The sequence below is a fragment of the Sminthopsis crassicaudata genome, chromosome 2 (assembly GCF_048593235.1).
Source record: "Sminthopsis crassicaudata isolate SCR6 chromosome 2, ASM4859323v1, whole genome shotgun sequence".
In the NCBI taxonomy this organism is placed as follows: Eukaryota; Metazoa; Chordata; class Mammalia; order Dasyuromorphia; family Dasyuridae; genus Sminthopsis; species Sminthopsis crassicaudata.
The window spans coordinates 561871518-561883268 of NC_133618.1; the positions used below are offsets into that span (position 1 = coordinate 561871518).

At 39.6% G+C, this 11751-nt stretch overlaps 1 protein-coding gene across 4 annotated transcripts in view; it reads right to left on the reverse strand.

Moving 5' to 3' along the window:
• The window catches only part of KLHL25 (kelch like family member 25), a 50954-nt gene extending 47938 nt beyond the window's left edge, over positions 1 to 3016 (reverse strand). For 2 of the 4 annotated variants that reach the window (XM_074295100.1, XM_074295099.1), the window contains exons 1-2: positions 2874 to 3016; positions 2520 to 2630 (exon numbers count right to left, since the gene is read on the reverse strand). In XM_074295100.1, the coding sequence (XP_074151201.1) occupies positions 2520 to 2577 (58 nt within the window). In that variant the 5' untranslated portion in view covers positions 2578 to 2630; positions 2874 to 3016. The remainder of the gene's footprint in view (positions 1 to 2519; positions 2631 to 2873) is intronic. The other 2 variants (XM_074295102.1, XM_074295101.1) reach the window with 1 other exon arrangement.
• Positions 3017 to 11751: the final 8735 nt, after the last annotated feature.

An 11751-nucleotide genomic window follows, 5' to 3' on the forward strand; every position in this document is an offset into this window, starting at 1 on the left:
ACCTTTAAAACCAACATTGGCAAGGGCAAAAAGCAATTCAGCCTCAGTTGGAAGGAAAAGGGGAGGGAACCTTTAACAGGGATGATTAAGAATCAAGCTATAATTCTTGACCCTCCTCTTTCTCTCACCTATCTTCCAACTCCTAACCTGCACCCAAATGTGACTTTGGAAATAGTAAGGAATAGAAGAGAGGGTATGGAAGCTAGAGGTCTAAGTATTCACAAAAACTACTGTGGAATTTCTCTCTCTCACTCTCTTCCCAGATACCTTGCTGGGAGATCTGAAACAATTTAAGTATATATTCAATGAGTCCTAGAATCTATAGGTAATTAGCCTCTTTTCTCTTATTCTCTTCCATCTATGAGAAGACCCACAAGTAAGGATGCAGAATGTACAGGTAGGTTTGATTGTAAAGATGCCATTACTTTGTCATCAGATTTGCTGGAGTGACCTCTAGTCCCCTCACTTCTCTTTGTACCACAAAAGAACTGAAGGTTCCTTACATTTCTATCTCCCTTTCTACTATTCTCTTTAAAGTAATTTGAACTCAATATGATAACTGGATAGATTCAATGGCAGCACTGGACTTTTAGGAAACATACAAAGTAGCTTTCAGTCTGTCAGTGAAATCTTCTCTTTAAATTGCAGATATGTATTTCTGAAGTCATTTTCTTCTCAGCAATTCGATGAAATCCTTTCCAATATCCTCTCATGAATTCTAACGTCCCACTCCTGTAGTGGTGAACTCTAGCTAGCAAACATCACTGTCAATTTACAAACTGGAAAACTGAAGTTGAAAGAAGCAAAGCAATATATACCAGGATAAGAGTAGCTGAAAGGCTAAGGATTAGATAGCTTCCAAATTCTATGAATTTTATTTACTAAAGAGGATGATCACACTCAAAAATATGGGTAAAGACTAGCATCCCCAGAAACCTGAACATTTCTTTTTATTCACCAAAGGAACTATAAACAGTTAACAGATCTTTTCCTATGCCAATTATTCCCATAAGCCTCATTTAGGTTTTGAAACATTCTAAGTAATGGTTACAATGACTTGATGTGCCTTTTTTCCTTACAAAGGAAACTGTGATATATATTTGAGAGAATGCAGCTTCCTAGTAAGAAGACCTTGAGTTCAAATGCTATCACTGATAATTCCTACCTGTATGATCTTGGGCAAGTCCTTTAAATCTCTCTGAGATTGGTTTCCTCATCTGTAAAAGGATGATTTGTCTCAGATCTATAGAATCCATTCTAGCTTGACATCTATAATCCTGAATGTTCCCTTGAAGAATTCTTCAATTTATGCTTCCATGACACCTTATATTGTGCATATTGAGATCATTTTCATATACACCCATTACTTCATTTGAGCCTTAAAACTACTCTGTGACAGAGAGAGAGTAAGCCATCTTCAAAGACTCAATAGGTAGGGCTGGGACCTAAGTCCTCTTTGACTTATTTCAAATTCTCTGATCTTTTCACTACCTAAATGCAGCTCTCTAAAGTCACCCAGGCAAGACATTTTCTTTTGCTGCAGTCTACCAACTGGATGCTTGAGAAGCCTTGGTCTCAGGGAACTGCCATTGCCTTAGGACCTCATTTCCCCTAAATGGCATATTTATATTCATGGGACCATGTGGGTAGACACTGCTGTCAGAAATTACCATTCCTTCCTTCAAGAATCATGGAACTTTGTAATTATCCTCTATTCTGCACTAGTTACATAGTATTTTACATGGATTTGTTGGCCTCCTCTCAAGCTCAGGCTTATCTTCCCCAGCACATAGTAGGTGCTTAATAAATGATGAGTGAATGATTAAATGAATGTAAGAATGCATGTGGGATATCCTTTTACAGAAAATTAAAAAAAAAAAAAACTTTTCTTGAGAGCCAATCAACAAGCACTTCACTAGAGTAACATCCTGAAGTAGAATGGGACCCGAAGTCATCCAGTCATCCCACTTCCTTTGGATTGTGGGTGCTTAAACTGCTCACAACGGCACTCACAGCTGGGAAACAGATCAGAGCAGACCGCTGGACTTTCCCCTTATTCCCCCAAAGTGCAATTCCCGTGCTCGGCTCCTGGAAGGGACCGGTGCTCCGTAGCTGTTGTATACCACATTTTCTTTCTTTCTTTTTTTTTTTTTTTTTTTTTTAACGTGAAAGATCAGAGGCTACGGAAAGAAGACCATCTGGCCTTCAGAGCGAAGCACCACACGATTTTAGCTTGGGGTAAAAAGCTGGGATTCGGCATTATCAAACGTCTTCCCTTTTCCAGGATTAATAGTAATAATAATAATCATAGACTTAATGAAGAAGCAGCTCCCGGGGGAAGAGCTCAGGCTCTCCGAGCCAAACACCCATTTGCAAAACAATTCATTCCCTCACCGGGCTCGGCAACATTCTCCCAGAAGCTAAAGGTGGGAAAAAAGCGCGGGGGAGGCGGGGAGGGAGGCTTCGGAAGCTAATCCACGCCAGACTCAGCCCAGAAATGCCCCTACGAGGTCTCTTGCCTGAGGTGAATCTGTCTCGGTGTTTCCTCTTTCCCAGGAACTGCTGGCTCCCGTACATGGAACTCCCTTCCAGTGGATCGTCCCGCAGTCAAGTCCAGACCGCAGGGCTGCCTGTCAAGGAGGGAGGATTGACAGCTCTCACCGCCGGCTTCCCTGCCCGCCCCCGCCCCGCTGGCAGCGCCAGAGCCGCAGCCGGGAGCCCGCCTGCCCGAGGTGCCCACTCCCCCGCTGCCGCCGCTGCCCAGCACTCTGCAAGGGGCCTGAGCTGTGCGTGGGCAAAGCTGCTTCAGCGGCGCGTCCCGCGGACGGGGCAGCGCTGCTCGAGGCACCTGGAGCGCGGACACAGGTACTTACTCCAGGGGCACTTCTCGGTCCGCTGATCCCCAGGTCCAGGTCCCCGCAGCCGCTCTTTCCAGTCAGTGACCTCCGATCGCCCGAACGATGCTCATGTTGCCGCCTCCTCCTCCTCCTTCAGTTTCTCCCCAGCCTCTCCTGCCCCTCCCCCTCGCCCACCCCTAGAAAGCGCACTCTGGATACAATGTAGCGAGGGCGCTGCAAACAAACTAGTTTCCCCGGCTCTCTCTCCCCCCTCCCCCTTTGAGGGCAACGAACCAATCAGAAGAGTCTCCACTGTGACGGACGGGAAGCTGAACCCATAGTTCGCTGTCCCGGAAGAAAAAGGGGTGGGAGCCTAGGCTAAGTTGCCTAATTGGAGGGGGGCGAAGGGGAGAAAGAAAATGGGGGCGGGAGGGCAGGGGAGAGCTTCGACCCGGATTCTTAAAGGGGCAGGCGCTTTTGTTCGCTAAGGAACTCAAGTTGGGAAACAAAACGCTACACAACCTGGGTTTCATAAAGGAAGGAGTTGCGTGGTTTCGAAGAAGGCACTCACTTCTCTATGGTCTCCGGGTTGTCTTTGGCTTAGACGTCCCTGAGCTTTGCCTGCGGCAACTGCCCCCCCTACCCCCTCCTCCTCTTAGCTACACAAAGCCCTAGGTAACTCACTGATACATAAGCGGGTGTATTTTAGTCCCCATCACACCTCCTCAGGTCCTCGCCCTCCGCTTACCTGGGGCTTCACTGAGCCTAGAAGTGAGGGGTGGACGAGACAAGGTGTCTTAGCCTGAAAGCTGGCGCGGGGAGGTGAGACACTTACATAAAAATAGCTAACCTTTAAATAATACATACCGTGTGCTGGGATCCGTCATAAATTAGTCTCCCCTGATAAGAAAGAGAAATAACATTTATGTAGCACTTACACGGCACTTTGCAAACATTATTTCATGTCATTCAACAAGGGGGTTGGTGGCGACGGTAGGTGCTATTATTATTATTCCCATTTTACAGATAGGAAAACCGAGGCAGGAGGTCAAGTGACATGTCCAGGATCACACAGCTAGGCCAAGTCAGAGGCCTGATTTGACACCAGATCAGTTGCTCCATCAACTAAGCCACCTAGCTTTTCCTAAAAAGGAATGATTCTGCAAGGCAATGTGTTGTTAACGATCTGAAAAAAGCCAGGAGGACTTTGTGAGTTGAGAGAAAAGAGACCCAAAACTTATTTCCAGCCAGGAACATTAGAGAATCAAAGCTTCTCCATAAAAGTAGCACTTGAGCTGGCCATCCATTTTCAACATGGCAGTCCAGGGGGCAGGTGCATTTTTCTGCAAATGTACTTAAGTGGGAAAGTGCAAGGAATTGTGACAGTTTCCCATTTGTCCTGAGTATAATATTTGTGTAGAAAGGGGTGTGGAAATATAGAGCTGATTGGGTTGTTTGTAATAACTCTAACATAATCCTTGGAAACTGATACAAAGTCAGAATACATTGTCATAAAACGTTGCCTCTTTTTTCCTCACAAAAATGCGTTGTAGGATAACTGAGGTTACAATTAGTCTAGTTCTTAGTTGTGGCATATATATACATAGACAGTGTTGGGGATCGCTTTTCTCCTTTTCCACCACAGCTCCTCCCATTACAGTGCTTGCACACAGCACTGGATATGATGTGACTGATGTAGAGACCAGAAGATGGTGGGCACCAAAAGTTGGGGTCTGGCCATATGAAGAATTCACACTGGCCATTTTCTTTGGCAAAAGATAGATTTATTTAGGGGAATAGGTTACAGAAAAAATGAAGGGATGCAATAGATAACAGGAGCAGTAAATATGGAATAGACAAGTTTTTCAGTGGAACTCACACCCATTAGGTTGGGGCACGTCCTCAGCTGTCAGGCCAAATCCTGAAAAGGACTTAGTACCCAAAAAAGTTAGCTCTAAAAAGGAAAAGTGGCGCTGAGAAGCATAGTGAACTTAGGAAAGATACCATGGAGAAGGGTAAGGAGAAAGACACCAGGAGGCAGAGTCCCAGTGGTGGACTGACCCAAAGGAGGGCAGCAGTAAAGCCATGGCCCATAAGTAGATTTTATAGGGAAAATTTATGACTAGGATTTCTGACAGGACAAGGCAAGGTGAGGTTGCTTAAGACCCTACAGAAGATGGATGTCAGGTTGGATTTCTGATTGTACAACCTCCCCAGAGGATTTCTCCCCACAGGAAATAAACTGATCTCTCTCAGTGCCTTCTCTCTGCCAGTCTCAAGGATTAATTGTTATCAATTCTTCAGTTTTTTTCTGTTAACCACATCCAATATTGAAGACCTCATCAAATAGACAGTGGAGATGGACAGAAGACCATCCATGCTTGAGTGATCTTTCTGCACAAAACAAATTCACTTTAAAATGCCAGATGATGAGGTATAAAAGTTGTCAGACATCAGAATGTATCCTCAGTGTAATCTAAAGACTTCAAAGCCTGAAAGACCACTCAGCATGGTTTGAGTACATTCCTCTCCAGAGGCAAAAACATTCTCTTGAGATCCTTTTAAGTTAGTGATTTTAAGTTTGGGGTTGGGGTGATAGGGAACTGCCCTCAAAAATTCTCTCTCCATTTTGTCTGTTTGAAGAAGCACATTTCCCATTTTAATATTTTATCAGTTTGAAAGGCAAGTTTACTCATATAAATGCTGCTAAAACCCACAAGCAAATTCATATCAAACAGACTTCATTCACTTATTTTTTTCCATATAAGAGAATGTGTAAAATTTTAAATATTGGCCACTCAAAATCTGGTCCCTGTTATACTTCAAGTTAAATTTGGAGCTTGAATATATTAAAATATAGGAAATGAAATTAAGCCAATCAAAGAACATCTGCATTGCGTTGATGCACTAATAAAAAGGGGAGGGAGATGGAATTTTCTTCCCCTTTCCTCCCTGCTTCTCTTTCTCAGTGACAAATAATAAATATTTATTAAGCATCTATCAGGTGCCAGATACTATGCTAAGCACTAGGAATACAAAAAGCAAAAAAATAGCCCCTGAGAAGAAAGAATGCAAACAATGATGCAGAAACAAGCAATATACAGGATAAATAGGAAATAAATTACTCAGGGAAGGCAATGGAATTAAATGAGATAGAGAAAGACTTTTTGTAGAAAGTAGGATTTCAACTGGGACTTGAAGGAAGCTAACGAATTCAGAAGGTGGAGATATGGAGGGAGAGCATTCTAGGGATGGGGCATAGCCAGAGAAAAGACCAAGAGAAGAGTGTTTTTTTTTTTTTCAGGGAACTGCAAGGAGCAGGTATCACTAGGTAACAGAGTGGGTTGGATTGAGAACCAATATAAGAAGAGTGTAAAGGTGGGTAGGTTGGGAATATTATGAAGAACTTTGCACATCAAATAGAGAGTTTTACATTTGATCCTGGAGTTGTTAGAGACCTTTTAAATTTAATGAGTAGGATGAGGCACTTGGTCAGTATTAGTCTTTACAATAATCACTTTGTTAGTTGAATGAATGGCAGCAGACCAATCAGCAGGTTATTTTATATCAGTCCAGATAAAAGGAGATAAGGCCTGCACCAAGATTATGGCAGTATCAGGGGAGAGGAGATGAATGAAAGAGTTATTATAAAAGTAAAATCTACAATCCTTGGTAACAAATTGGATATGTTGGGGAGGTAAGAAAAAGTGAAGAATCTAGGATGACTGTACCCTCAACAGTATCAAGGAAGTTAGAAAGGAGAAAGTGTTTCGGGGAAAACACAAATTTGATGTCCATCAAATTTGGACATGTTGAGTTTAAGTTGCCTATGGAACATCCAGTTTGAGATTTCTACTAGGTAGTTGAAGATGTGGGACCATGCATCAACAGAGAGGTCAAGATATGGAAAAATAGGTTTTTAGAATCATCAACAAAAAGATGATAATTGAATCCATGGGAGCTGATAAGATCACCAAGTGAAAAATATATAGTAGAGACGAGGGTGCAGAACAAGAAAATAAAGAAGGAATGGTCAGATGGGTGAGAGAAGACTCAGGAGAGAGTGGTAGGAAAGCATAATTGAATAAAGGCGATTTGATTTGGCAATTAAATCAATTAATCAAAAATTATTTATTAAGTATCTACTGTGTACCAGCATCATTTTAAGTGTTGGGAATACAACAAGATGAGACAGTTCTTGCTGATAAGGAGTTTACAATGTAATGAATTGTAAGATTGCTAGTAATTTTGGAGGAAAAAGTTTTGGTTGGACACTAGAGTGTAAACAGCTAAGAAGAAGATAGGTGAGAAACAAATGAAGGCACCTAGTATAGACCAGTGGTTTTCAAAATGCAGTCCAAAAAGTCTCTGAAACATTTTCAGTGCGTCTACAAATTCAAAATTAGTTTTTCTTTCTAATATGATAAATACACATATATTTACATATACCACATAAATAAAACTCTTTGGGTAGGTCCTGAATAATTTTTAATCGTATTAAGATATTGAGAACAAAAGTTTGAAAACTGCTGGTGTAGACTGCCTTCTCAGGGAGTATAGTTTAAAAAAAAAGGAAGGTGAACTTTTAGTGTTCTCATCTATCTAATATTTGCCCTCAGCCACAAATCTGAACTCTGATGATTGATAAGAGAACTTTGGTGAGGATAGATTGTGCCATAGTTTCTTACATATAATACTTGCTGAATAAATAGGTAGCACCTTGTTTGAACCTTATAGGCAAAACAATTTTAGTCACTAGAGGCTCAGAACTTGTGGGCTTTGTGTGATAAACTTTTAATCCTTTTGATGGGGAAGCTCCTCTGATCCTATCCAACATCCCAAGAGGTAAAAGGCTTGTTCTAGAGGAGTGTGCCACTGAGAAAAGGACTGATCCTAGATCTATCCTTTTCAAAATTAGATACCAAAGGAAGGTCTCTGTCACTGTGGTTAATGACCTAAGAGAGAAAATGAGTAAAATTTATTGAGGGAGAAAAATCTCAGGCCTCAGGAGAACAAAAGAAAAAAAAAGAAAACATAGATCTGGAAGTTGAGCACTGATAGTACATTTCTGGGACCTCTTGGTAGAGAAAGTAAAAATGCTAAGAACAAGCTCCTAAAATTCCTTTTTCATAACCAAGAGCAATACAAATTGTCAAGAGTTTTTAGGCTTTCAGAGCCTTGGAATATTACTCTATCCAAACATATCTGCCCTCTTAGTAGCTGAAATTCTACCAATTAGATATTTATTTTAGTTAGAAAACATCATTTATATCTTGAAGATTTAAGTTGGGAAGCCATCAATAATTCATACCTTAATGTGAGTGAGTTCAGACTTTGTTTCCCCTGAAATTTAATTGAGATTAGTAACTGATGAAACAGGACAGGGAAATTTTGGCAAGGTAAAACAGAGGAAAGAGACAATTTTAGAATACAGTAAATTTTAAGGGGAATGAGTCTGAGTTGAATGCTATATTTGGATTTTGAGATAGTATAAAGATCCAGGAAGATAAGCACCAGCAAGTTGAAGAAGATTGCTAAAAGTCAAGTAGGAAGGTTAGGAAAGTGTATTTCCCTTCTTAGAGATGTTGAGGGGCCTAAGGGAATCCCTAGCTTTGCTTAATTATTTTCTTCAGAAGATGTGGACCAAAAGGAAGTGGAATCTGCAAGGGTTCTATTCTCCCAATGGTTCTCAAACTTTTTGGTTATAGGATTTCTTTAGTTTTTTTTTTTTTAAATTAGAAATAGAAACCAATATATTTAAAAATATTTATTAATCAATTTAAAATGATAACAAACCAATTAATGTTAACATAAATCAAATTCTTATGAAAAATAATTTTCTAAAACCAAAAAATAGTAAGAGTGGCATTGTTTTAAATATTTTTGCAAATTTCTCTTACTGTATGGTTTAATAATCTTATAACTGCTTCTATATTCAATCTATTGTGATATGTTATTTTGGCTGAAGTGTATGAAGAAAATCTTGACCTTATAGATATGTAGTTAGAAAAGGAAGAAGTATTCTAATCGTCAAATAATGTTTTAGCATTATCATGAAAATAGTTTTGACCTCAAAACCACCTGAAAGGGTCTCAGGGACCCCCAAGGGTCTGAAGACCAGATTTTGAGACAATGCTATTGTATCTTATGAGTTTTTTCTAAGAACACTTGGGCACAGATATGGAGGAAAGTGGAAATAGGATAATGAGCCTCTTTATCAGCATTTTCTGGGCAGTGAATGTTATTTTTTTTTTTTGTCTCTAGGGAAATTTTTTCAGTTTCCTGGATCTGGAGTCACTAGGAGAGGTGAGATTCTTGGAAGACTTGCCTAAGATAGCCATATAGGAACTCAGAAAGGAATCTGTTATGATTCTTCTCTTCTGTAAACCAATAAAGGATATCACACACTGGCAAATCATACCAGTCTATCATCTCACTGAAACAGATTAGAGAGAAAACAGTTCTGTAAAGGTTGGGGTGCTGTCTGATTTTTATCATTAGACTATATTTTTTAACCATCATCAAGTGATGAGGGATTAGCTTAGCCACAAGAGACGTAGCTCTTAGGCCAATTTTGCAGGATGAATCCTAGTTAGTATTAGTTCTTTCCTGGGATCTGATTTATATAAGGATTGTCATAGGAGCCTGAACATGGATTTACAGACAACATCCCAGGGAAACTCAGATGTACCACACATAAATTCCTGTCTGTCTTCCTTAGAAGGTCAATAGCCTGCAGCAAGGGCCACACAAAACAAATACAAAAGGAAATTGGGAGAAAACCTCGGACATCACAAATGAGTCTCTGCAAACTACCAGGGTCCCTCATGAGCCTGAAACTTTGTACTTGTCTCCTTGGGGAAAAGAATTGATTGATGAATTGGCAGCCTGAGAAGAGAAGGAAGCTGTGGGAGTTGGCACCTGGGCAGGAAAAGGACATTGTTGCACAGTAGGAAAAACAATGGCCATTGAAATGGAAAAGACATAGGTCCAGTCCCAGTCCCTTGGGCTGCAGTTCTGATGGGCTTGATTAGTGAAACTCATCAAAGGCAAGTAGGTGTTATTTCCCTACATCCCCTACTTATTTATAGTTTCAACTTTCTAATAGCTATTTTTTGTTTTATCCTTTCCAATACAAAGGTTATTCTACTTGGCACAAGAAACGGAAACAAAATGATAGTTGTATAGTTTGGCTTTTTTCTTCATCTTCTGTTATAATCAATTGGTCTGCTCTAAGTGGTCAGTAGTCCTGTTCCCTCAATCCTCCCTCATTTCTCTGTTACTTACCAGCCATATAATTGTAGACAAGTTATCCACCTTTCTGAGCCTTAGATTTCTTATACAATCTGTAAAATGGGGATAATAATACTTGTACTATTCCATATCAAATTCAATTATATATATATATATATGTATATATATATATGTATGTTTGTATGTATATATGGGCTTTATAAACTTTAAGACCACTTTGAAAGTGCAAATTTAAAAATAAATATTTATTGGTTTCTGAATGTTTTTATTATCTCAATTCTTCCAATGTGCAGTCTGAAATTATCAAAGAAATATTTGTCAATGAGAAAGCTTGAAGAGTGAGGGAGAAGAAAGAGAAAGCTTAGTGAACCTAAGCCTTTGGCTTTGCTTGTGGAAGAAAATTAGAGTATAACAGAGTATGGGATTTTTCCCTCTGGAAATAATTGTCTGTTTAAGACATCCCATTGATCTTCCCAAGGCCAAAGTCCTTTAGTGAAAATCTTTTGTTTACTAAAGTAAATAAAAGTAAAGTGTACCTTGCATGATCAAAGTCTTTGCTAATAAGGAGTTATCTCAACTTCTTTGTGAGGGTGCAGATCAATACTATTGATGGGCATTATGGCTGCTGAAGTTTTAAGTGGCTATTAAACATGCTACCAGGATTGTCAGAGGGAAAAGCCTTAGATGCGCAGACATTATCTTTGCTTCTTTTTTTCAATTTAGTTAGTTTCTGTTGTCACCTTGCATAATCCAGAAATTTGGATAAAAGAGGCCCAAGTAGCTACTTTTTTTTTTTTTTTTTTTAACTTTATGCTGAATTAAATTTGTTGTCTTTGGTTTTTAACAACTACCAAGTGCTGGTTCAATATCAAAACTGTTGACAAATGTCAAGGGCATTTGGAGTTTTAAGTGTGATCACGTGAATGAAATGTTTCTAGGAATTGAGCACCTCTACATTACTTATCTACAGAAAATAACTTAGTTGACCTTTGACTGATAATAGTGGTGGTAGATGCATCAGTGGAGATCAAGTCAATAGCTTTAGAGAACCATTTTTAACCATTCCTGACCAGGAAGGGTGACCATCTCCTGAATAAAAGATCTTGCCAAGTTTTGGGGACTGGATTTAGTAGTGGTAGTAGGAGTTAAGATTAGAATCCTCACAGTTTATATGGCCTACAATATGATCATAATACTCTAGTAGATCTATCATCTTATTCAAGTGATTATTCCCTCCAATGACACAAATTTCAATTCAGCCATATTTGCCCATCCTGTATGACTCTAATTTATGTTCTCTAGAATTTAGCCACAAAGATCCAATAAACACACTGGGGGCCTGCCTCATAAGAACAAAGTGGAATAGTAGATATAGTGCTTGGCCTTGAATTGAGAAGACCTGAATTCAAATTCAGTCTAAGACACTTAATGAGTTGTATGACTGTGGACAAGTTACTTCTATCTGCCTCAGTTTCCTTAATTATAAAAGCTAGATAATAACATAACCTACTTCTCAGGGTATTGTGAGGATTAAATGATTGTTTATAAATTCCTTAGAACAATATCTAGTATATCGTAGTTGCTTAATAAATGTTTATTGCCTTCCTTCCTTCCTACCCTCTTCTGAAATGAGAAAGATAGCAATGAAGCACAAAGACTA